At 40.6% G+C, this 27754-nt stretch overlaps 1 protein-coding gene across 1 annotated transcript in view; it reads left to right on the forward strand.

The window, feature by feature from the left end:
• The window catches only part of LOC123245871 (carboxyl-terminal PDZ ligand of neuronal nitric oxide synthase protein-like), a 441624-nt gene that overhangs the window by 334858 nt on the left and 79012 nt on the right, over positions 1-27754 (forward strand). Inside the window, exon 5 of the mRNA XM_044674861.1 lies at positions 23244-23352. Within this exon, the coding sequence (XP_044530796.1) occupies positions 23244-23352 (109 nt within the window). The remainder of the gene's footprint in view (positions 1-23243; positions 23353-27754) is intronic.

The raw sequence follows: 27754 nt of genomic DNA on the forward strand, positions 1-27754 counted from the left end.
GAGAGGGAGGAAGGGAGGGAGGAAGGGAGGGAGGAAGGGAGGGAGAGAGAGAAGAGGGGAAAGAGAGAGGAAGAGAAGAGAGGAGAGGAGGGGAGGGGAGGGGAGAGGAGGTAAGAGAAAGAAAAGAGACAGAAGAGACAGAGCCAGTGGGGTGGAATATGGACAATGGCATACCCCAGAGTCCTACTTTAATGCCCAATTGACTAATTGTGGCCTGGAGATGACCCTGTGTTTTCTTAAGTTGAAGTCAACCAAACATAAGCTGGAAAGTCTTCCAGTATGGGTCCAGCAGTGACCTGGGTATCTGCCATCAGAAGACTTGCCCCATGATATTTAGAGAGTTTCATTCCCAGACAGATGGCCATCAGCACATTGCTTTGCACTCACCAGACATTTAATATATGCTCATTAATTAACTGATTGATACAGTAAAGAAGAAAGCCCCAGGGAAAACTTTAGTTTGGGGGAGATAAGTAGGAAGGGAGTGGAAATGGAGAAATATCCACAGCGGGGAGCACAGACAACAGCCAGATTGATTAAGCTGGAGTCATGGAAGCAGTCCCTCAGGATCCAGCCTGAGAAAGCATCTTTAATACTAATAATGATAGAAGATCCAATTAGACCAAAATAGGAAAACCTCATCCACATAATTAAGCATTGTCTTTGAGCAGATAATTATTACACAGTGGAGGAGATAAAGATTTGGGGTGAGAGGAGACTGTCAAGCACATTTATATGACAGACCAAGAGATGGTGTGGTGCTATGAAAAGACCCTGGACTTGTCCTGGGTCCAAATGTCAACTCTTCTACTTAAAGTCTGTGTGCCCTTGGGCAAGTCTCATAACCTCTCTGAGACTTAATTTATTCATCTGTCAAATGAGAAAGTTAGACTAGCTGGCTTTTAAAGTCCCTTTCGTTTCTTTCTTTCTTTTTTAAAACCTTTACCTTCCATCTTAGAATCAATACTCTGTATTGGTTCCAAGGCAGAAGAGAGATAAGGGCTAAGCAATGACTTGCACAGGGTCACACAGATAGGAAGTCCCTTTTATTTCTAAACTTATGATGCAATGAGCCTTTGAGACCTGAATAGGTTCCACTATAATCCCTTGGAAGGGTTTGAGATTTTGTGATGTTGCACGTCATTTTATCATCTGAAAAAGTTTGGCAATTGTATTTGCTATAACTGCTGCTTATCAGATTGCTTCAAGAGTCTCTTGAGAGGAAAATGTAATGCAAAATAATATGGATAAACTCACTTGATTGGCCCTGTGAATGCAATATAGAATCACAGAATATGAGACCCTCTGGGACAGCAGATGGCGTCTGTTCTAACCCATAGCTGAAAAAGAAATTGCTCTTCTAATATTGATGTGTGGCCATTGAAAAGCTTTAAAGAGGGCGTACACACCTCCTGATTCAACCCATTCTGCTCTTGAAAATCTCTAGTGGTTTATCCTCATTGTCTGAGCAGTAGGCTAATTTTAAAGAAACTTGGAAAGAACTACATGGGATAATGAACAATGAAATGAGTAGAACCAAGAGAACATCATACACAGCTACAGAATTAATAACAGAAGGATAAATTGTGAGTGTTACCTCCAGAGAGGAAACTGAAGGCTGAAAACATGAAAGACTTCATTTGTGTGAACATGTTTGTCTCCAAGATGGTGCCTTTTGTGATTTGGGGAAGGTAGGGAGAGACAGGACATTTTGTGGATTTGTGCATCAATTCTATAAATAAAAAAGAACCTCCTGCCCCCCCCCCCCATCTATCATCTATCATCATCTCATTTACACAGCACCTACTACATGCCAGGCACTAGGCTAAGTGCTTTACAAATATGATTTCATTTAATTCTCACAATAAAGCTGTGAGATAAGTGCTATTATTATCCCCATTTTACAATTAAGGAAAAAAGGTTAAAGGAGTTGCCCAAAGTCACACAGTTAGTAAGTATGTCAGGTTAGATGTGAACTCAAGTCTTCCTGACTCTAGACTTGGCATTCATTTCTTTTTTAAAACCCTTACCTTCCATCTCAGAATAATACTCTGTATTGATTCCAAGGCAGAAAGGTGGTAAGGGCTAGACAGTGGGAGTTAAGTGACTTGCCCAGAGTCATATAGTAGGAAGTGTCTGAATTCAGATTTAAACCCAGGACCTCCCATTTCTAGGCTGGGCTATCAATCCACTAAGCCACTTAGCTGTCCCCTTTCCCCATCTTTTTAAAATTTGAAGTTGATTGAAAAATTCCCTGTGCACTGATTGACCTAAGTATCTTTGGATAACTCCTCCTTTTCTACTTCATTAGAATTGTTCCTCTTTTTTTAATTAGAATTTTATTTGAGACAGCTTCCTATTTATTCATCATGGGTTTATTTCCCTTGTAGAGTTGTCCATGGGATTCTACCACTATTTTTTGCCCAAAATATCCAAGGTGCGTATCAGAATCTGCCTGGATTTGTTTTTTTCAAAGCTTCTAAAGTGGAATAGTGCCCTACTCCCACTACAGCAATGAGTTCTTAAGAATCCAGTATAGAATAGCAATTGCCCTCCTTGATTCTTCCACTTTTTATTAAATGAAATTTCATTAAACTAAGCCAAAAATTAATCAGATGCCCTACAATGAGATTCTCCACTTTGGGCAGAAAGGGTGAGAGAGTTCAGGCAGAAACCTGGATAATATAAGTCTCCCATCACTATTTTATCATCTTGCTATTCTTGAGTTAAGATTTACCTTCCTTTCTGCCCAGATAACCTAGGGGACCAGTTGGTGATAATATAGCTTAGTGTTTCCTCTTTCCAGTCTTCTTCATCCTGCTTCCTTCCTCTGGTACCAAAACTTCTTCAAACAAGTTTATCTAAAATACTTAATATAATATGTTTCTACCCTTTTACCTATCTATTTTAAATAAAGTATATCGACCCAAAGTTACCTCTAGTCATTAGACTATCCTACTAAGTCTCAGTGAAAACCATGAAGTCAAGTCTGCCTCTTTGATTTGGTATTTTTAGTTCACCTTCCTTGTTACCTATATTTCGTGCCTTTGTGTATCTGTATCTGAGGCCACGGGTTTTATTGATAGCCCCTTCCTTTGATTTTGATGCCTTTGAACTTCTGTATATCTCTGCTGCTGTATTGTAGATTCCATATCTGGTTTCATGGATATACAGAGACAGTTTCCAACCTTTTAATGCGAAGTCCTTTTGGCTACATTTGCAAGCTAATCTAATACACTCATCCCTAGCTGAGACCTTGTCATTTCTGTGTTTAATCTGTTGGCTTAATCAATGATGAATAGATTCTGGCCTTGATATGAATATCATCCATATTGATATACATTTTTATATCATGTCATAGGAGTTAAAGCTCTGTATGTAGGTATGATTCATCTAAATCAGTGGTTCCCAAACTTTTTTGGCCTACCGCCCCCTTTCCAGAAAAAATATGACTTAGCACCCCCTGTCACATACTATCACCGCCCCCAAATGCGGTGGCCATCACCGCATCCCTGGATCGCTGCAGCACCCACCAGGGGGCGGTGGCGCCCACTTGAATGCCAAATTTGCCAATAAGCTCCTTACTGATTTAACTTTGGGCAAGTCAGTTAACTTTTCTGGCCCTCAGTTTCTGCAGAGCGAGAAGGCCTGCCTGAAAAGATGATCGACCGGCTTGAAATCTGTGATTTAGTTCAACGTCTTCATTAATACTTAAGGAACTTCAAGGAATAAGTGGTCACCCAATGAGTAGGTGATAGCCAGTATTTGAAGCCAAGTTATATGATTCCAAAAACACTATTTTTCCCACTCACCCACGTGGCCATACATATATGTGTTAGTGAAGAGGGCTACTCTTTGAACCCCAGATTTTTTTCCATTTGAAACTAAAGCAATATTTTAAAAATGAGACCTTTGAAAGGAAGGTAAATATAAAATTATATGTAAATGTGTGTACATGGTATACATATATGTGCTTCTATCTAATCGTTACATAAATGTCACTCATTCATGCCCATGCAAATCCACATACACACTTGCACACTGGAAACTTGGTAGTCAGTTGAGAGAGGCAAAGGATTGGCTGTAAACTGCCCTTTTCCGAGTCAAGGGGAGAATCGCCGACCTTGATGTCCAAGTCAGGTGCCTGCCCTTGAGTGGGAAGCCTATAAAGCTAATGAGATTTCTTGCTGCATTAATGGAGGCAAACAGCACCTAGAATGAAGGGGGTAATAGCTGTGGTCAGACCATGTCCTAGAAATCAGGTCACCAACGGCCCGTTGAAAGAACGGGGGAAGTTAATTCTGGAGGAGAAAAGATGTAAGGGGAATGTGATCGCTGTTGTCAAATATTTGAAGTGTCATTTGGTGGAAGAGGGAATTAACTTGTTTTGCTGGTCCCAAAGGGCAGAACTGGCACAATTGGGTCACAGCGGCAGGGAAGCAAATTTAGGCTCATTTTAAAGAATGGCTTCAAAATATTTAGAGTTGTTCAGAATGGGATGGGCTGCTTCCACAGATTGTCCATTTAGGGCTTGGACTAGACGAGACCACAAAGACCTCTTCCAACTCTCAAATTCTAGTAGCCTTACCATATAGCCTAGTGGGCTAGCTAACACATGCACCCAAATAGCTACAGTGCAACATTCTATCATGAGGGAATGGAAAATGGAAATACTGAGTTGCAAAGAAGTGAAAGGGTTTGCTCAGACTAGTAGGGACATGAGTGGAATCCAGGGTCTTCCTGCTTTCTGCTCCATTCAGCCATCCTGCCTTTGTAAATATGTCTTCCTCTCCCTGGTTGGCATGACTCCTCTGCTTTCCACTTACCCTTGTTGTACCATGAGCCTCTCCTTATCCCATTTTGTGGGTCATCCAGGCTTCTGACTTATTTTGCCTCATCCCCCTTGCGGTCAGCCTTTTGGCTCAAATTCTTTTTAATTCATGAGCCCCAAGTAAATGGAGGAAATGAAGGTACATTGAGTAGTAAATCTGTTTACTTTGTTTCTTGCTAACAGCTTTGATAAAAGCTAGCTTCTTTGAGGGAAGAGGGAAAGAGAGGAGGGAACAGTAGAAGGGCAACTGTTGAGTGGTCAGTATGGGTTCTGGGTCTCCCATTAGTGCCAAACTTCAAGTTGAATATGGTCATTTGTAGCTAACAGGATGCATTATTAGGCCATCACCTTCCAGACAAGAAGAATGACCTTCCAAGCAAGGGGTCAGTGGTCTGATGCAATGTAGTAGCACTTCCTATCTCTGATTATTTGGCAGCTTTTTTTTTTTTAAGAAAAGAGGGGAAAAGAATCCCAAGGAGAGCTTTTTCTTGGCAAGGAGCACAAGAACTAAAATTTTTCAATTGCCTTTGCTCTGAGATGAAAGGACAGAGACCCATGGAAGCAATTACACTTGTCGTACTAATGAAAATGGATTTAATGAGCCAAATGCAAAAAGAAAACTCTAACTGCTGATGAACTAGATCCTTTAGTGTTACTGTCTGTCCTCACCCATCCCTTCCCTTATTTCTCCATCCCTTTTACATAATACCCCACTTACACTGGTTTGGAAAAAACCCATGTGAATTATTATTATTATTATAACACATTTATAAAGCAGTTTCCTATGAGTTTGATAAGGCTTTATAGTTTATCATTCTTGTTTTGCCAAAGGGAAACTGAGGTTTTGTGCCTTGCTCCAGGCCAATCAGTAAAAGCCTGAATTTGAACCCAGGCCTATGCCTTTTCTCCTAGGCCATGAGATTCTCATTTTATGCTCTGTCTCTGGAAGAGGTCACTTTGTAGAGGGAACTGAGGGCTTTGAAGGCAGGAAAGCCTAGATTCAAGCCTTGCCTTTGTCCCATGCAAGTTAGGTGGCCTCCTTGTAAGTCACTTTAACCTCCAAATGCCCCAGGCAGATCTCTAAGTTATCAAGTGTCAGACACTTTACCAATCTGCACAGATGGAAGGACCTTCCTTACCAGAGAGTTCCCTACTCTAGTGATATCCTGGGCCAAGGTCCCCCTCCAAAAATGGAATATTTCTGTTTGCATCCTATTTGTGAAAGGGAAATGAGCAAATAACTAGTGACAAGGGCAATTTCAGGGTTAATAAAGATGGATCTTGCTATGGAGTTTTTAATATGTTCCTTTAACTGAGAAATTATATTGCCCTTCTCTCCTCATCTCACTTATTCAGCATGCAATGAGAGAGAAATGGTGGTATAGGAGATGGGTCATAAGATTCTGAGTTCAAATCCCAGCCCTGCCACCTACAACCTGGATGACTTTGGGCAAATCATTAAAACCCTCTTGTTCTTGGTTTCCTCATCTGCAAAAGAATATTGAACTAACTAGTCTCCAAAGCACCTTCCATCTTTAATTCCACAATCTTAACTCCATGTCCTGGATTCACCTACTAGTTTAGTTTTGTGAGCTTGGACAAGTCACCTACCTTTGAGCGTTGATTTTCACCATCTTTTAAGTGTCTTCCAATTTTTAATATTTCATCTGAGACCGAAAAGGGAGTGTCAGCAAACACTTTACCTCAAAAGCTGAAGGCAGGGGGCAGCTGGGTAGCTCAGTGGAATGAGAGTCAGGCCTAGAGACGGGAGGTCCTAGGTTCAAATCTGGCCTCAGCCACTTCTCAGCTGTGTGACCCTGGGCAAGTCACTTGACCCCGATTGCCTACCCTTACCACTCTTCTGCCTTGCAGCCAATACGCAGTATTGACTCCAAGACTCCAAGATGGGTTTAAAAAAAAAAAAAGCTAAAGGCACAAGGACTTGGCAGAGTGGGTAGGAAGAGGACGTGGAAATTAAATGGTCTTAAATTTGCTGCAGGACAAATTAGAAGGCCTTGGGTTCAAATCCCATCTCTGACTCATTTTACCTATGTGGTTGTGGGCAGATCACTCACCATCACTTCTCATTGGTAAAAAATGAGAGAGTTGTAGTAGATGGCTGCTCAGGTCACTTCCAACTTTCTGTCTGTGAATGGTGCTTGAGATACAAACAGAAGAATGAAACTGGTTTCTGCCTTTGTATAATCTAATGAATTATATATATAATGAATTATATAATTATAGTGTGGCACTATAAACATCATTAGTCCCGTGTTACAAAAAAGGAAAGAAGTTCATTGACTTGACCAAGCTTTAACAAATAGGTGGAATTTGAATCTGTATCTTTCCTACCTAGATATCCAAAACTTTTTCTACTCCTTACTCCTTCTAATTAGATGACAGCCTCTAATCAGGTAGGCATCTAATTCTAATTAGGTGGACAGCCTCTGGTCCACCGAGCCTCATCATATGCCCTCTAGACCCCTTGGCATTGCCATTTGACCTGACAATGTACCCTAAGGACCCCTGGGACTTTCTGTCCACCATGAAGTTGAATCCTTCTATGTGTATTATCTCCCCCATTTAGAATGTGAGTTCTTTGAAAGCTGTGACTGTCTTATTTATGTCTCCGATGCTCACCAGATGGTAAATAATTAATAAATGCTTTAATCATTCATTCATTCATACATTGTTCTGTCTGTGAATGCACTCCTTAAAATATTGGCCTTCTTCAACGAAGGAGGAAAATTTATTCTTGGACAAAGTATCAAAATAATATAGTTTGCCATCCCCCAAAACCCTTCCGTTAAGCATCACAGATAATTAAGATTATCTTGTACAATCTCCTATCACGTACATGAATTCTCTCTATGATGTCTTCAGGGAATGGTTGTCCAATTTCTTCTTGAACACCTTCAGTGACTGGGAATTCATCTCATTCTTCAACACAAAATATTCTTTTGTCCTACCTTAAATTTTTTTTTTCTCTTGAGACCTACGACTCCCTGAATGTAAAGGAAATCTATTTCTCAACCTTTTGAACATCCCTATCATAAGTGTGGAGAAAAGGAAGATGAAAAGGGAAAGCTCATGTAAAGGACCAATTCTGGTGGAATTCCATGTAAATATGGAGAGAGTAAAAGTGAATGTGAGACCTTCTGAATGTACCCATGACTTTAGAAGAGAAAGGAACTCTACAATCTTGCAACATACAAAGAGACCTGGAGGGGAAGGGGTTAAAAGATAGACTAGTTCCTCTATGTCTGAATAAGAACAAATGGGTTAGACATAAGAAAGACCTTGAAGCTGAGGTGGTAAGGCATTGGAAATGAACTAAGAGAAGCTCTGAGCCCTGTGACCCTGCAGGGCTTCCACAAGAAGTCACTTCTCCTCAATGGTTTGGTCATTCACATGCCTAAAGATAAGGGGATGAAGTAGAACTTCTCTTAAGCTTTATCTCAGCTCAGGGATTCTATATTTAGAGTGGGAAAGCCCATGAAAAGAGATAATCCAATCAGTGCTCAACTGTGATCATGTATAACATATAAATTAATGGGGCAGTTAGGCGTCTCGGTGGATTGAGAGTCAAGCCTAGAGACTGGTTCAAAACTGGCCTCAGACACTTCCTTTGTGACCCTGGGCAAGTCACTTAATCCCCATTGCCTAGCCCTTGCCACTCTTCCGCCTTAGATCTAATGCACAGTATTGATTCAAAGATGGAAGGTAAAGGTTTCGAGATAAATAAATGAATAAATAAGTAAGGCAGATGAGTAATTTTACAGGATGAGTCATATTATTTAATTGTGACCCACTTACCTTCACAGTAAGTAATTCTGAAAATGTAACTGAGTCCCAGAGGAAGTGGAAGAGCAGGATTTAGAACCTCAAACTGGCAGAGGAAGGTCATCAACAAAACAAGAAGGGCTAAACTGAGGCAAGAGAAAATTGAACTAATAGCTAGAGTAATTTTGTCATAATGGAAAGAGAATACTGAACTTGGAACCAAATGATATGGTTTCGAGTCCTTTGTTTTCTCCTCTCTCAAAAGGGAAGACTAATTTTTGCGTTGCTTACTTCATGGGGCTTACTTCATGGTATCAAATATTATCAGTCATTTTTAATATATGTAAAGAGGTCAATAGATATGAACAGTGAAGTGACACATAGACATGAGCCTCTTTTCCCAGAGTTATTCTTCCTTTTCCTATCAGGAATTATGGCTTCCAATAAGGAAGCTTTCCAGTAAATGAGCTTTCCAGGTGCCCAAAAGAAAAATCTTCATGACATGCTTAAAATGATGAGCCCTTAGGGTAAGCCACTGCTGACATCAGCTGGCACAAAGTCAAACCCAGAAGTGGTGAGGCTGCTATTCCCTTCTGTTCACATCCACCCTGAGCCTGAGGCTTAGGACTGCCCTTGAGTTTTGGGAGTCACAGCATGTCTTCAGCAGGAATGGAAGCAGGCTGATTGCCTCCTCTATCTGCTATCATCTCGATCCATATCTATCTGGGGGACTGAAGGAGTGAGACTACAGCCAGAACCAGGAAATCTGGACATCGATTAGGACATCTAGAAAGTGCTATTATTTACAGTCTGTGTTTCAAAATCAAGAGACATTTGAGTGCTACTGTGTTTAGAGTACTTTGCTAGGGACTGAGGAACTTGCAAAGTTTAAAATAATTTAAATTAAAGTTTAAATAAAACATAACTCCTGTCCTCATGGAGCTTAGAGTTTAATAAGGGATATAAGATTTTTTTCTTTTGATCAGATCCATGATTTCAGTGGTATCAAAAAATCCAATGAGAAAACTCTTAGTCTTAGAGAATCGTCTGGGGTGCTTAGGGGTTGTGATTTTCACAGGATCATATATATATATATATATATATAGAGAGAGAGAGAGAGAGAGAGTTAGGTATATATGTATGTAGGTAGGTAGTAGGTAGATAGCTAGGTAGATAGATGAGTCATCTTCTACATGACCAATGTGGAAATATGTTTTGTATGGCTCATACTAAGTATAGCCTAGATCAGATTGCTTGCTGTTTTAAGAAATGAGAGAGACAGTAGAAGGGAAGGGAGGAAGGGAGAGATTTGGGTACTCAATATTTTAGAAAATGAATATAAAAATTGTTTTTGCCAAACTCATCAGAGCATTTCCTGTGCATTTTGGACATTTGGGCATTTGGATGCCCACTCATTTTTTCTGATTAGGCTTCTTCATGACAATATAGTCATAATCACATTTTAAAATTTTTTACATCTTTTCATTTTATATAAAATCTCAGGCCACAGGAGCATAGCTCTGTGATGCCTAACTAAAGTCTTAGATGCTTGCATGAGCATGTGCAGAATTCCTTTTTCTTGATAATTGAATCACAAAGCACTCGATCACTTTCTCATAAGATTCCTGTTGCTTCCATGTCACTAACTGGTTCTCCTCCCTTTGGATGAAATGAAAAACAAAATAGTCATTCTTTTAATTGTTTTCATTTTCTGAGACTTGTCTAGGGTCACGTAGCTCCTTCTTTGTATGGATATACATTTAGGACTATATCAAGTGATTGGGGCAGGAGGGAGTGGTAAATGAAACCCAAATATTCTTAGTGAGGGAAGGTATTAATTATTTATTCTAAGGAAGTTTTTTCTTCCTCCTGTTTTCATAGATATAGCCTATTGGATAATTTCACATGAGATTATTCTATAGACATTGGTCAGAATTAAATGTAAAAACTGTTCTATTCTTACTTTTTTATAATTAATTTTTATTTTTTCTAAATTGCATATCAATACAAATAAATAAAATATTCATTTTCTGATATTTCATAATCTATGTTCTCTCTCCCTCCGATTCCTCCCCACTTCCCAAGAAGGCAGGTAATATGATCTAGGTTGTACATATATTATCCTATGAAACATTTCCATTCATCATGAGAAATAAATAATGGTATGTTTCAATTTTTTTTTGTCACAAATATCTTGGAGTTGTCCTGGATCCTTGCCTTGTTGATAATAGTTAAGTCANGAATTCCATGTAAATATGGAGAGAGTAAAAGTGAATGTGAGACCTTCTGAATGTACCCATGACTTTAGAAGAGAAAGGAACTCTACAATCTTGCAACATACAAAGAGATCTGGAGGGGAAGGGGTTAAAAGATAGACTAGTTCCTCTATGTCTGAGTAAGAACAAATGGGTTAGACATAAGAAAGACCTTGAAGCTGAGGTGGTAAGGCATTGGAAATGAACTAAGAGAAGCTCTGAGCCTTGTGACCCTGCAGGGCTTCCACAAGAAGTCACTTCTCCTCAATGGTTTGGCCATTCACATGCCTAAAGATAAGGGGATGAAGTAGAACTTCTCTTAAGCTTTATCTCAGCTCAGGGATTCTATATTTAGAATGGGAAAGCCCATGAAAAGAGATAATCCAATCAGTGCCCAACTGTGATCATGTATAACATATAAATTAATGGGGCAGTTAGGCGTCTTGGTGGATTGAGAGTCAAGCCTAGAGACTGGTTCAAAACTGGCCTCAGACACTTCCTTTGTGACCCTGGGCAAGTCACTTAATCCCCATTGCCTAGCCCTTGCCACTCTTCCGCCTTAGATCTAATGCACAGTATTGATTCAAAGATGGAAGGTAAAGGTTTCGAGATAAATAAATGAATAAATAAGTAAGGCAGATGAGTAATTTTACAGGATGAGTCATATTATTTAATTGTGACCCACTTACCTTCACAGTAAGTAATTCTGAAAATGTAACTGAGTCCCAGAGGAAGTGGAAGAGCAGGATTTAGAACCTCAAACTGGCAGAGGAAGGTCATCAACAAAACAAGAAGGGCTAAACTGAGGCAAGAGAAAATTGAACTAATAGCTAGAGTAATTTTGTCATAATGGAAAGAGAATACTGAACTTGGAACCAAATGATATGGTTTTGAGTCCTTTGTTTTCTCCTCTCTCAAAAGGGAAGACTAATTTTTGCGTTGCTTACTTCATGGGGCTTACTTCATGGTATCAAATATTATCAGTCATTTTTAATATATGTAAAGAGGTCAATAGATATGAACAGTGAAGTGACACATAGACATGAGCCTCTTTTCCCAGAGTTATTCTTCCTTTTCCTATCAGGAATTATGGCTTCCAATAAGGAAGCTTTCCAGTAAATGAGCTTTCCAGGTGCCCAAAAGAAAAATCTTCATGACATGCTTAAAATGATGAGCCCTTAGGGTAAGCCACTGCTGACATCAGCTGGCACAAAGTCAAACCCAGAAGTGGTGAGGCTGCTATTCCCTTCTGTTCACATCCACCCTGAGCCTGAGGCTTAGGACTGCCCTTGAGTTTTGGGAGTCACAGCATGTCTTCAGCAGGAATGGAAGCAGGCTGATTGCCTCCTCTATCTGCTATCATCCCGATCCATATCTATCTGGGGGACTGAAGGAGTGAGACTACAGCCAGAATCAGGAAATCTGGACATCGATTAGGACATCTAGAAAGTGCTATTATTTACAGTCTGTGTTTCAAAATCAAGAGACATTTGAGTGCTACTGTGTTTAGAGTACTTTGCTAGGGACTGAGGAACTTGCAAAGTTTAAAATAATTTAAATTAAAGTTTAAATAAAACATAACTCCTGTCCTCATGGAGCTTAGAGTTTAATAAGGGATATAAGATTTTTTTCTTTTGATCAGATCCATGATTTCAGTGGTATCAAAAAATCCAATGAGAAAACTCTTAGTCTTAGAGAATTGTCTGGGGTGCTCTTGAGGTTGTGATTTGCACAGGATCAGATAGATAGATAGATAGATAGATAGATAGATAGATAGATAGATAGATATAGATAGAGAGAGGGGGGGGAGGGAAGGGAATGGGAGGGGAGAGGGGAAGGAAGGGGAGAGGGGAGGGGAAGGGAGGAGAGGAGAGAAGAGGAGAGGAGAGGACTTGAACTCAGTTCTTCCTGACTCAGGCTGATTTACTATCCATTATAACACAACCTTTCAGGTTATATCATATATACAAAAAAGATGGTATCTTACTAGTACACAGTATGATGGAAATATTTACTATTGGTTACTATTCTCTTTTGGCAAGTGAGGAAACTGAGGTACAGAAAAGCTAAATGGACTTTCCTTAAGGTCATAAAATAAGCTATCTCTGGAGACAGGTCCTAGGACCCACAATCTCCTCAGCTCTCAACAAATATGAGCACCAACTATGAATGCATGAGACACTTTATGCTAGGCTCACCTTGTTACAGGTATATGTGACACTGCATATCTAGGCATTCCTTCTTATCCAAAGATCCCCTCCACCCATTTGTGTATGAAGAGGCACTATATCTTTCAGCAGGGCAGGGAATCAGAGTCACATCAAGTAGAGTTCCTGGAGGGGGCACCTGCCCCTCATTTCCTCCAGAATGCACCTGCCAAGAAATCTGGTACCTTTGTTTGGCTGGAGAGACTTCTGCCAGCTCGGGGACTCATCACATCTGTCTCCTAATTATGGAACAGTAAGTACAGGTTAGAAGCAAGAGGGAAGGTTTGCATCTGTCAAGCTGTACATCAAAAGCCCTTTCAGTTTGGGAGAGCTTGGCTCTAATCAAAGTAAAATGTGTTTTTTGATGGTGTCACCTGCAATTGGATGGGATTGATTGCATCTGCCCACCAGATGCCTGGACATGAGTCAGGGTTTAGGTCTGGAGTTCACCAAGGAAGGAAGGGGGTCTACAGATAGGGCAAAACTCTCCTTTCTGACTCAACCACTTGACTTGCTGATAGAACCATGTGACTGTGGCAATTGTTTGGGGCATGAGAAGAATGCTTAAACACGGAACTAGAAGGAAAGGGTGACCACTAACTCCTAAGTATCCTAGAAGGAGAGGCTGATGTAGCCAGTCACCTGGCACCAAAATTGCCAATGGCAAGAAGAGCACTTAGAATTGCTACCACTGGGGTTCTATCTCCCAGTAACTACCATGGTCCTTGGAAGTAACTCTGTAGGTTCTTCTGTGGTACCTGGGCTTCTCCAACGATGGAACATCAGCATGAAAGAACCTCTCGTAACCTTGGCATCTCAGCTGGAGATCCCTGCCCTACCTGTAGTTTGCCACTATACCCCTGACTCATACAGGCAATTAGGAACAACTGATAGGCACTGCACATATAGCAATTCCTAAACAAGGCTCTGGATCCACCTTCAGTGTGAGATGGTGGAATGGGAGAGAAGTCTTTGTCATTATGTTGATGCATGGTATTGTCAGTCGACTGCCTGAACTTACTTAGGACTTACCCTGCTTCCTTTGTAGAGCTTAGACATCTCATTTTCCCCCAAAAGAAAGATACCCTACAGCAAAGGCACCTCAGATAAATATTTTGTTTTGGGAAGGTGGCTTCTTATATCTTTAGCATCCTAATAGAGAGAGATCAAGGAGAAGGAAGGATAACTCATTACCCATCTCTTTTCTCAACCTCTTTAGATCATTGTCAACTCATCTCCCCTTTGATTAGCCCCCCCTAACCAACAAAAAAACCTTTTCTTGACCCTGACATCCCCTCAAGCTATCATCCTTTATCTTTTCTCATTTTGAGAGCAAATTTCTTTTTTTTTTTTAACTATTCATATTCATTTGCTTCCATTTCCTCACCCGCCACTCACTTCTGGCTTCCACCATTTGCTCCAATCTTCTTTGTCTCCTACATAATTAGCAATCTTATAACTACTAAATCTTTTTCTCAGTCCTCATTTTACTTGGAATCTCTGAAGTGTAGGATAGTGTGAACCACCCCTATCCCTTCCCCTCTTTTGGCTTTCATCAACAATTTCTTTTGGATATCCTTTTTTTTTAAACACTCTTACCTTCCATCTTAGAATCAATATTGTGTATTGGTTTCAAGGCAGAAGAGCAGTAAAGGCTAGGCAATGCAGGTCAACTAACTTGCCCAGGGTCACAGAGCTAGGAAGTATCCAAGGTCATGGACATACCTCTCCTGAATCCAGATTATATAATTTATTTTCTACCTTTTAATTTTGCATGTTCCCATAAGCCCTGCCATGGGTCCTTGTCTCTTTTTGAATTCTCTCTATATGATCTTAGCAATTTATATAGGCTTTAATGATCACTTCTATGCAGATCTCATCATATTCTATGCAAATCTCATATATTTCTTCCCTGTTCTTGGATGACCCACTGGATAGAGAGCTGGGCCTAAAATAAGGAAGATTTTAATTCAGAAGGAGCCTCAGATCCTTCCTAGCTCTGTGACCTAGAGCAAGTCACTTCACATCATCTGTAAAATGGGTAGAACAAAATCTGCCTCCCAGTGTTGCTGTGAGGATCAAATGAAATATTTGTAAAGCATTTAGTGTAGTGCCTAGCTGGCACTGATTAGCTATTATTACCTATTCTACTTTAAAGTTCCAGTCCTGCTTTAGGAGAAGCCTGATGGATGTCCCTCTGTCATCTCCATCATCTCCATCAGCACATTCCCATGACCAAGAAGGAGCTCCCCAGCTTGTTCCTAAACCTTGCCCTAGTTCAGGCCCGTATCACCTCTGGCTTCAACATTTCATTTCAACAAGCCTTCATTCCATGGAGGCATTGCAGAAGCCTCCTAACTGGTCCTCTTGATTCCATTCTCTTTTCCTCTAAAATCCATCCACTTGATGAAGGGCAAATGAATACCCCCAGACAGAATCTGACTGTGGCATTCCCCTGCTCAAAAATCACCAGCCTGTTGCCTCTAGAGTGTTACAAATTCCTCAGGCCAGCATATGGAGCCCCCCCACAATCTGGTTCCTACCTGGATTCTCAGACTCATTTAGAATTATTCCCATTTCTGCACTCTTCCTTCCCACTAAAATTACTAGTAACTCATCTCCTCCTTGCCTGCCATGTCCATCCTCCTAACCTTTAAGCCCCCTCGGAATCCCCTATTTCCTTCAAGGTTCAGCTTGAGCATTCGCTTACCCTCATACTTTTCCTTTCCATTCCCCTCATTGTAATCTCTTCCCTTCTCAAATGATCTTATACTTATCTACTGAAATACATGCACCCACTTATGATGGTCTCCCAGGAGAATGTCACCTCTTTGAGGGCAGGAACTCTTATTTTTGTCTTTGGCTTAATTATATAGGACCTAGCCCAGTACCTGACCCAAAGTAGGTGCTTATTAAAAGTCCCTTGAATTACTCTAAATGCCTTCTTTCCTTAGAACATTAATAAGTAACTCCTTCCAAAAATGGATGTATCTAAATTCAGTCTGCCTAGGCCAAACACTCTAGGAGCCTGTCAGAACAGAATTAAACAAGAGGTACTGCTGGGAGAGTGATGAAATCCCTCTTTAATGATCCCATTTAAAAAAGCAATTCATCTCTTTTTTTTTTTCAGAGGCAAAATTCTTCTCTTATTCTTGTCTAAATGAGATGGGAAAAAGTATAGAAAAATGCCTCATCCCCCACTAGCCATAGATAGAGCTCTATATTATAGAATAGCCTATGGCAGCTAGGTGGGAAAATGGATAGAATGCCAGGCCTGGAGCCAGGAAGATCTGGGTTCCAATTCAGTCTCAGATACTTAATCTCTATGCGAGCCTGGGCAAGTCTGTTTATCTCAGTTTCCTCATCTGTTAAAGTGAGCTGGAAAAAGAATTAGCAAACTACTCCAGTATTATGGCTTTTAAAAAAAAAAAAAAGGAAAAGGAAAAAAAAAAGAAAAACCTAAATGGGGTCACAGAGTCAGAGCAACAATAGCAACAATGAATAGAATAGATGATGCAGGGCTGTAGACACTATCCAGGATCTCTATAAACCCAGCATAACTTCTTCACTGTCTGGACTTTAGGGAGAGAGACTAACTTGTTCCCTGTTTTGATTAAATTAAAGCAGTGATTCCCAAAGTGGGTGCCACCGCCCCCTGGTGGGTGCTGCAGCGATCCAGTGAGGCGGTGATGGCCACAGGTGCATTTATCTTTCCTATTAATTGCTATTAAAATTTTTAAAAATTAATTTCCCGGGGGCTAAGTAACATTTTTTCTGGAAAGGGGGCAGTAGGCCAAAAAAGTTTGGGAACCACTGAATTAAAGGATTCAGCCTGGTTTATGGCTTAAGATGCTTTGCCCTGACCAGTCTACTTTCAGACAGGACTATGCTATCAGAGACAGATGAGAATTTTTTTTCCCCAACTTAAATTCATTTTGACAAGTGGTAATTAATGAATCAATGTTGTCCTGAAGAAGAGTGTCTAGTGGGATGCCCAGGCACTACACTTGTCTTTCTTCCATTTGATATTTGATTAAATGACTTAGATGAAGACATGCATCAATAACTTGGATAGAGACATAGATGACATGCGTATCAAATTAATGGGTGGCATAAAGCTTGTAGGGATAGTTAATGTGCTGAGTGATAGAATCAAGGTCCCCAAATCTCTTGAGAGAGGGGGGAATTACAGGCCCAAAGGACAAATATAAGTTGATGTGTTTACTCCCTCTCCTGGCAGATAGCAACCCTTCAGTGAAGTCTTTGTGAATTGCTATCATTGCATCCCTACTTCCGACTTCCAAAAAACAAAAGATTGCCTATTTCCAGTGATGAGTCTCTCCAACCCAGCCAGAACTCAGATGACAAACATAGATCTGTAGCTCTATAACCCCAAACCTTTCCAGTTTGGTAGGACCTGTCATAATTTGGCAGACATTGCCTTCAGAAAAGGAACATCACTGCCAATCTGTGATCATGCATCAGATGAGGAAGGATGGATAGGTGGAAGGAAGGAAGGAAGGAAGGAAGGAAGGAAGGAAGGAAGGAAGGAAGGAAGAGAAAAAAGGAAGGAGAAAAGGAAGGAAGAGAAAAAAGGAAGGAAGAGATAAAAAAGGAAGAAAAGGAAGGAAGGAAGAGAAAAGAAGAAAGAGAAAAAGAAGAAAGGAAGAACAGAAGGAATAAAGAGGAAGAAAGTGTATTTATTAAGGATTTTATTATATGCCAGGAACTGTGCTAAATACTTAACCAAACATTATCTCATTTGATCCTCAAAACAGCTCTGGGAGCTAGGTGCTATTCTTATCTCCTTTTTACAGATAAGGAAATGAAGGCATAGGAGGTGAGGAGAATTGCCCATGGTTACACATCTAGTACATATACGAGGTTAGATTAGAACCTGGATCTTCCTGACTCCAGGTCCAGCCTTTGTACTGCCATACCACCTACTAGGTGGCAAAGTAGGGCTTCACATTTATTTAACTATCTCAAGTGAACAAGATAAAGTTAATAGAGATAAACATAAAGATTCAACTGTAAAAGCATAGAGAAAGTCACAAGTGAACAGCAGTTACCATGGAAAAGACACAAGAGTTTGCATTGCCAGCTAGCTCAAAGTTGGGTGCCCCAAAAGCCACTGAGATCTTGTCCTGCAGTTACAGAAGGAGAGAGAGTTGTACCTACCACAGCACTGCTGGAGGATCTGGTTCCTGTTCTGGGCACCGCATTTAGGAAGGATAGTTTATGAAGCTGGAAAGCATCCAGATTAGAGCAACCAGTCTAGTGATGGGATTGGAAATATGTTATATCAGACCCAGCTAGAGAAAATAGCCTGAAAATAGAGAAAATGTAGCCTGAAAGAGAAAATGCAAAGAAGGAAAATGATCCCTGCCTTCAAGGATATGAAGGGTTGTCCTGCAGAAATGTCAGGATTACTCCATGGAATTTTGCCCTGTAGATTGAAGCTTTGGGGTGCCAGGTTCCAGCTCAGAATATTCAGAATAACTTTTTGAACAATCAGAGCTAACTAATGCCATAGATCCTGGTAAATGCCTGTGGATTTGTAATAAGGAAGTAAGAGTTGGAAAAGCTTGAGCCAAGGCTGAATGAGGCCTCACCCTACTCATTTAGAGCTGCCTTGGATACATGGGTGGCCACCTATGCCTTTGTTTTAACTCACATACCAGGGAATGCTTAAAGTCTAAGGAATGTCCAGATCACCGAGACAAGAGAAGGCACCAGTGGGAGCACAGAGACAACAAGAGAACTATGTAGTACCTAGCATAGAAAGTTCTGAGGTGCAGTGGTCATGGCAGGAAGAGAAAGGGAGTTCAAATCATAGTTCTGCAGAGATTATTTCTTGGCATTAGTGATCCCAGCTTTCTGGTCTTGCTTCTGAAATAGTACGAGAGAGAGTTGGGGTCTTGTCTTCTCTATCAGAGGAGTTGCCCCAACCTCCCACACACATCCCTCTCCTCAGTGGGACTGTAAGCTGTCTCCTTCATGGCTAAGAGCTCCACGCTGGTGCTGGAGACCAGAAACAGCCCCAACACAAGGGTAGCGGGCTCCAATTCTAGGGCAACGGACAATGGGCAATGGGCAGTATACCTCTGGTTCCACTTTCATACTCTGAAAGCTCTTATCTGCCAGGATTGACTTGAGCAGCCCCTCTCTGGGTGAGCAATAACACAAGTCAAAAGTAGGAGTTTTGTAATGAGGGATGGAGCTTGTGTTCTTAGTACCTCTGGTTGACTTTCCTCCCTCTGTGCCACAGGAAGGAAGCCACACAATTAGCAAGATTGCAGGGGGTATGTAAGGTCCAAGCAAAGAACATTCTGTGCCAGAGATAGAAGGTTCCAGAAGAATAAAATCTGGTCTGGGACAAAACTAGTCTGAGAAGGGAAGGGAGGAATGGGAATGTGCATGAATAAAGGAGGGGAGGTTAAGTGTGGGGAGATGATGGGAACAAGCTCCAGGATTGGCGATCGCTCTGAGGATAGGTTATACAGTTGTTGCTGCTCATTAAATTTTAAGTGTGAGCATTTATACCTCAGAAACTGGCCAAGACAACAAATCAGAGCTTGATTTATTGTTTTGTTGATTGTCTAGACTGAAAGTGATGGAGAAAATGTTAATGATGCAGATTAAACTAACATGTGACCTCCACACATATTTTTCTCCCTTTTGGAGAACCTGGTGTTAAACATTTATGAGCATATCCTTGGGTGTGATCCATCTTCTTCACCTGTCATTAGTTAACCCCTTGGTGCTAAGTCCTGACCCCCATTTTTGGAAAATCATTGTTACAGAAGCATATTCATAGTGACTTACGATGTGAGAGTCAGCAAGAAGAGAAATCCTGTATCTCACTGTTATCTTACCATGTTTACCTCCCCAACCTAGTCCTATGGGCTGAGGCTCTTGGTTGGCTCTTGGGTTTTACACCCAGAATGCCTCAAGCCTGGAGGGCAATGTTCTGACAAGGGAGATCACTGGGGAAAATTTCATTGGAAATTTTCTCAAAGCCAGACAGTTGATTTTTCCCCCCTTCTCTAGTTCGAGTTTGTTTGCTTTTAATACCAATATATTACATTTCTGAAACTCAGCCATAGGAGAGCAGTCTCCAGAGATCTCTGAATCAGGGAGAATGGCTGTACCCACTCAAAGATTGTCATCAGATTAGCTGAAAATACCCTTTGTCCATCAAGGTAAAGATTAACCTTGGCCTCACCTCCACCACTAGCTTTGTGCTTTCAGAACATTCATGTCTCTGAGGTATGCCAGCTCACGCTCCTGGCTCTCTTATTGGTTTTAAATCTAGGTCTCTGTCTTTGGGGCATTAAAAAATAATAAATAAAAAAGCTGCTCCAAGCAAAGGAATCCTGTGTGGGAAGCACCTGAACAAACTAAATCTGCCTTCTTAGGAGGGAAATAAATAGTCCATACACAGGCATATTGTGGATGACTAGTTAGAATACCAGCTACTTTCTAAACCTTTAATCCCAAAGTCCAGAGTCATAAGCATATTCTTTTTTAACTCTTACTTTCTAGCTTTATCTATCTATCTGTCTGTCTGTCTGTCTGTCTGTCTGTCTGTCTGTCTGTCTACCCCTTGATCTGCCTATCTTGCCTGTCTGTCTATCTATCTATCTATCTCTCTATCTATCTGTCAATCTGTCAAACTGCCTATCTTATCTGTCTGTCTGTCTGTCTGTCTGTCTGTCTATCTATCTATCTATCTATCTATCTATCTATCTATCTATCTATCTATCTATCTTAACTTATCTAAATTCAACACAGAAGAGCAAGGGCTAGGCAAACAGGGTTAAGTGACTTGCCCAGGATTACACAGCTAGGAAGTACCCAAGGCCAGATTTGAACTAGGATCCTGCCTGGGGCGCCTATTCCACAATTATGCAATTAAATAGCTAAAAAGTTCCTTAAAACCAACGAGCCAGAGAAACATGGATCCATGGCATGTCTCCTGACTCCAGGCTTGGTGCTCTGTCTCCTGAGCCATCTAGCTGCCCCCTTGAGGAGACTCTCTTGTTGATATTAGAAAGATGGGGGCTACACAGATGTACTATTTTGTAAACGTGCCCCTCACAAGCCAAGAAAAGAGTTCCAAAGTTATCCTCTTCGTTTGTTTTGGGGGCTGTATTTGTAAAGTGCCTGGCTCATAGTAGGAGCTCAATAAATGCATGTTCCCTTCTCCTACTATGTGCTGTGATACCTAAAGTTAGCAGAGGCAGCCTGCAGAGTCAGAGCACCAAAGGATCTTTGGCCTTGGTTGTCAAAGCCATCGTCTTCTCACTTTCCGGACATCAGTGTGTTTCTTCAGCCATCACCTGCCATCTTTGAGCTGCTCCTGAGTTTCCTAACTTGCCTCTCCGGTCGTGGTTCAGCTCTCTGTTGTCAGGTTATGTAAAGGCAAGGGGGCTATTTGATCGTTCTAAAAATAAGTTATGTCCTGCTTTATTATTGAGGAAAGATGCCATAGAGAAATGCACACAGACAGATGGCTTTGTCACAGAAGCAATTTACAGCCTGAACTTTCTGAGGACAACTCTACAGCCATTCAAACCTTCCCCCCACCCCAAGGGAGGGGGAAGAAAATGCGCCAGTCTCAGCAGCCCGAGGGCTTTCTGACTCTACCTGTTATATAAACAGTCATTTAAACTTCTTTTTAAAAGCTTTTTTGAACTAAGGGAGCAGAATGTACCCCACTTCTCCTTTTGCAATAAACCAGGCTGCCCCATCACAGATGGCAAAGCCACCGGGGAAGCTCTCTGGCAGAGAGGTGAGGGAGGGGAAGCAGAGCTGAGATCCTGAGGGGCTCTGCAGTTCTCAGGCTGTACCATAGCCTGGGGAAATGCATTTCTTTCTTTTGACATAGTTGACATGCCATGGATCACTGTCTCTCTGGCTCCCTGGTTTTAAGAAACTGTTTAGCTATTTATCTGAGCAATTGTGGAATAGGTGCCCCAGTCCAGTCTGCCCCCCACCCCCACCTCTTCACCTCATCCCCATACCCTGCAGATTTGGAAAGGAATATAAAATTAACCTAGTCAAATTTGAACTCGGGTCTTCATAACTCCTGGCCCACCACCACCTCCCAAGGTGACATTCAACTATTAATGACTATTCTTTGGATTTTGGCCATTTGAATATTTCTTTCCTTTTTTTTTTTTTTTAAACTCTTACATTCTGTCTTAGAATCAATACCAAGTGTTGGTACCAAGGCAGAAGAGCAATAAGGGATAGGCAATAGAGGTAAGTGACTTGCCCAGGGTCACACAGCTAGGAAATGTTTGAGGCCAAATTTGAGCCTACGACCTCCTGTTTCTGGTGGTCTATCTATCGAGTCACCTAGCTGGCCCCTATAACACGTTTTTTGTTAAACATGCTTTCTGTTTGACCCTACTTTTCTTCTACTAGTAATTGGAATTGTAACTTTGGACAAATCACTTCCTTTCCTTCCTTTCCTGGAAATGTTTTTTTAAACACTGAAGTGCCTACTAAGTGCTAGATACTGTAGTACGCACTTTGCAAATATCTCATATGATCCTCAAAACAACCCTGGGAAGAAACTGAGGCAGATAAAGATTATAGGTGATTTATTCAGTCATATAGCTAATGTGTCTGAAGTTCAGATTTGAACTTGAGCCTCCTGATTCCAAGCCCAGTACTCTATCCACTGAACCACATAGTTGTCCCTATTTCTTTTCTTATAAAGTATGGGAATTAGACTAAATTATCTCTTAAATCTGCATCGACTCTAACATTTTTACGGCTGACTTCTAATTCCTTTCTTTGCCCAACTTCTCTCCAATCTACAAATAAATGACTATAAAATAAATATAAACATAAATTTTCTCCAACCTACAAGTAAATTGGTTTGTCTACTTACCCACAAATCATCAGGAAAAAAGTTAACCACTAGCTGAGGACCAGTAACTATTTCCCCTTTTTCCTTAACCCCCTTGTGGAACCTGTTGGGAAGGGGACTGCTAAGGACTAACTTTCTTCCCTTGTGATGAGAGTCAGATCTTTTCTAATTGTGTGGCCTCATCTGGTTCTATCTTCAGTGTGTCACTAGAGGTTTCTATATTGGAGATTTAATTATAATCTCCTCGTTAATTAATTTCTCTCTGCTTATTTTCCTTGTAGGATATTCTACGTCTCTCATGATTCTCAGGACTTAAAGATCTTTAGCTACATCGCCAGAGATGGTTCCAGCAACATCTTCAGGTGTAATGTCTTTAAGTCCAAGAAGAAGGTAAAGGGCTAGTGTTTTAGTTATTTTTAATTATTCATTTAAAAATTGATTTTAATTTAAATTTATTTAATAAATTTAATTTTGTAAAATCATTTTGTCCTCTGATGTGGCTCCCAAGATTTAGAGGTGGGCTCCTTTACTGTCAGATACAATTGAAATTCCTCTTGAATATTTCCCGTCTGACATGCCTCAGCATTGCCCAAGTTATCTTCGGTTTAGTCTAGAGTTTGAAGGATGATGTGATTTAATGGGAAGAGCGTTGGGTTTGGAGGTAGAGTCCCTGGATTAAATCCTAGCTCTGCTATGTTCTACATGGATCACCTTGGGTTAGACTACATAGCATCCTTGGGCATCATTTTTCTCCTCTGTAAAATTAGTGCTTTGGGGTTGACAATCTGTTAGTTCTAAATCCTGTGTTCTTATCCTGCCAGATATAGTCAAGGGTGTGTGTGTTGGAGCCAGGTCGTACTGGCTCAAAGAGAAGGGAACAGAATAGGCATTTACTAATCTGTCTATCATATGCCAGGTACTCTGCTAAGCACTTTACAAATATCATCTTATTTGATTCTCTTAACAACCCTGTGTGATAGGTTCTATCATCACCCCCATTTTACAGTTGAGGAAACTAAAGTAAGTAGATTAACCGACTTGCCCAAGGTGGTGATTGTTTAATTATTTTTTGAGTCTTTGTTGACCCAATTTGGGGTTTTCTTGGCAAAGATACTGGTGCTGTTTGCTGTTTCCTTCTCCAGTTCATTTTGCCAATGAAGAAAATTAGGCAAAAAATATTAAGTGACTTGCCCAAGGTCACATAGCTAATAAGTATTTGAGACTAGATTTGAACTCAAGACTTCCGGAATCCAGGCTTTTCCTCTATGCCACCTAATGGCCAGTTGCTAAATTTTCAGTGTATTTACAACTCAGAAATTGGCAAACACCAGAAATCAGGACTTCATTTATTCTTTTGGTGATTGTTTAGACTTACAGAAACAAAAAGGTTAATAATTCAGATCAAACTTTGAAGTGTCATGTATACATGTCCTCCCCCCAACCCCTCTTTGGAGAGCCAAGCATTAAACATTTACCAGCACAGCCCTGCTTGTGGTTATTTAGCAGTGCCACAAACTGTGGGGGGAAAATCTGCTTCCATAAAACAGAATTTATTTTATATTAAAAATACCACTGTGCTTCTTTTATAACATTTGTATCCATGTGGTGATATTGATGCTGAAAAGTAAAATTCAAGAATTAAAATGTAACCCAGGAGAGGGAGAGACAGACAGAGAAACAGAGAGACAGACAGAGAGACACAGAGAGAGGGAGAAAGGGAGAGAGGGGAGGAAAGACAGGGAAGGGAGGGAGAGAGAGAGACTAAGGGAGGAGGGGGGAAAAAGACAGAGACAGACACAGAGAAGAGAAGGGCAGGAGAGGCAGAGAGATGAGAGAGAGAGAGAGAGAGGGAGAGAGGGAGAGAAAAAGAGAGAGAGAGAATGAGAGAGAAAGGAGAGAGAGAGAGACAGAGACAGAGAGAGACTGGGAATTGGTTAAAAACTATCTGGAGAATAGCCTTCTAAAATGAAATTTTTTTCATTCATAGTTTTTGGCATCTTATTTAATTGTTTTATTCCTTTAATGCCTTCTATACTGAACCTTAAAGGTAATTTTTGTGGCACAGAATCTGAATTTAAATAACTGTATATGCGTGTGTGTATGTAATATGTTCACTCATATTCCTATATGAGAGAGAAAGAGAGAGAGAGAGAGAGAGAAAGAGAGAGAGAGAGAGAGAGAGAGAGAGAGAGAGAGAGAGAGAATATATTCTGCATTGAGAATAGGTAGACAGAATTTTAGGCACCTTTTCTTGAGGTGATAGTTCAACCCAACCTTGTTCTATGATTCTGGAGCTTGGAGTCGGGATGTATGGAGCTTTCTCAGCCATACTTGCTAATTTCTGTCTAACTTAGTGACTTTAGTGACTTGAACACAGAACACACAACAAATTTAGGAGCCTCATTTGGAGCATATAGGAGCTTATACTGGGCAAACCAGTTACCTTTCTAAATAATCCCTTTGGTCTGGGCATCTCCACTCTAATAAGTGATAGCATTCTCAAATTTATGGGGATATTCTTGCCTAGCCATGAGTCGTCCAGTTTAAAAACAAAGTTAAAAAAACATTCAGAAAGCAACTCTATTGGTTATGAACCTGAACTAAGGAGTTAGGAGATCTGAGTTCTAATCCTGGTCTGAGTGACCTTAAATGACTCATTTCATCTCTCATAGAGATGATTTTGTGAAATGAGAAGTCTGGATTTGATCCTCCCAGCTCTGATATTCTAACTACCAAATCTCCTTTGATAATCAGATCCCCATTTCCCTTCCTTCCTTCCCCAACTGGGATAGAACAAAGTATCTTGAGCTGTTGCTGCTGTTTTCATGACTTCTATTAATTGTGCTGGGTGGGGTAGGGAAGGCACACGGAGCAAATAGACTTTACTTGCAGTTTGTGAGTACCTGTCCTGCCTTACAAATATAGCACAGCACCTCAAAATAATTAATTAAATGAATGCATGCATGCATGAATGAATGAATGAATGAATAAACACACAAATAAATGAGTTTATGGGTGAATAAATAAATAAACATGGTGGGGGCAGGGTATATCCCCTTTCTTAGCCCTCTAACTAAAGTCCTTGGAAATTTCCCATCACTTCCTTTGATCTTGGAGGGTAGCTGGGAACAGGGCTCATTTTCCCTGCCACCTCTGGCTTCTCCTCCAGATTTGTTCTTAAGCACTGGCACCAGGTGATCCCATTTGGTGTGCCTTCCCTTTTCTTCTGCCCACACCTTAATGAGGTCCTAATTCTTTACTTAGTTGGCTTTCCCAACCCTGCTTGGCCAGTGGCCATGCTTGTGAGTGAATTGTGGTGGAGCCTGGGGTGGTGGAGGACCAGTTTCTGAGGGGGAAGGAGAAATAATTTGTTAAACAAAGGAAGCAGAATCTGGGAGGGCTGGGGGAGCCAGCTTCCGGATAAGCAAACTTACCCTTGGGAAAGATAAAAATACCAAGTGAGGGAAGAAGGATTCTGGGCTAGGAAAATGAGGAAATGACCTAGAGGTGATACAGACCCCAGGAGAAATGTGTCATGTAGGGGTGTCACTTTTGTATGGCTGTAGTCTTTGGGTAGATCTCTGGACTAGAAGTCAGAAGAATCTTTGGATTTCTTCTCAAGCTCTCTTACAGGTTACTTTTAAAAGTAAAACCCAGTTATAAAATGCCTGTTATGATGCATATAATAGGTTTGCTTATACTATAAGCCTTAACCTAGTAGAAAATCCTTAAATGTGTTTAGTGGGTTCAGAAACCCTCGTGGGTTCATAATAGGGTTCAGGTGGCACAGCAGATAGAATGCAGTTCTAAATTCAGGAAGATCCATCTTCATGATTTCAGATCTGGCTTCAGACACTTACTAGCTATGTGACCCTGGACAAGTCACTTCACCCTGCTTGCCTCAGTTTTCTTGTCTGTCAAATGAGCTGGAGAAGCATATAGCAAACCACTCTAGTATCTTTGCCAAGAAAGTCCCAAACAGGAATTCTTCATAATGAAGACTAGGACATGACTGAACAAAAAACAAATAAACAAAAATGTTATTCAGTCTTGGACTTGGAGCCTCCTGATCCTCAAAGGGCAGAAACTGCCCTGACATTTGTTGTCTTGTTTATTCTTATTCTGCTTTTGAAGAAAATAGAAATTCTTCTTCCTAGGAATAAAGAAGGGGAGACACAGAGGGCTTAGGCAGCTGCCTCCTGGAACCCAGTGCATCATTAGGGGCTCTTGGATGAGAATCCAAGTTCTTTCTACTCCTATGACTTTATAATGTGCTAAATCCTTTAAAAAAAAAAAACCACCTTATCTTCCATCTTAGAATTAACACTAAGAATCAGTTCCAAGGCATAAGAGTGTTAGGGCAAGGCATTTGGGATTAAGTAACTTCCCCAGGGTCGTACAGCTGGAAATCCTAGAACCTCTCAGAAAAAAGCCTGAAAACTCCCTATCTCCCAGTTTTTCCAGCCACAAATTAGCCAGTCAATAAACATTTTTTAATTTTTAATTTATTTTTTATAAAATATATTTTATATATTTTAGTAAAATAAATGATTAAAAATAAAATGTTTTATATAATATATATAAAATAAAATATATAAAATATATTTTGTATAAAAATAGAAAGGGATTTTTAAAATCCTTACCTTCTGTTTTAGAATCAATACTGCGTGTTGGTTCTAAGGCAAAAGGAAAGTAAGGGAATTGGAGGTTTTAAGTGACTTGCCTAGGGTCACACAGCTAGGAAGCATCTGAGGCCACATTTTGAACCCAGGACCTCCCCTTTCCAATTGTG

Source organism: Gracilinanus agilis, chromosome 4 (assembly GCF_016433145.1).
Source record: "Gracilinanus agilis isolate LMUSP501 chromosome 4, AgileGrace, whole genome shotgun sequence".
Classification (NCBI taxonomy): domain Eukaryota; kingdom Metazoa; phylum Chordata; class Mammalia; order Didelphimorphia; family Didelphidae; genus Gracilinanus; species Gracilinanus agilis.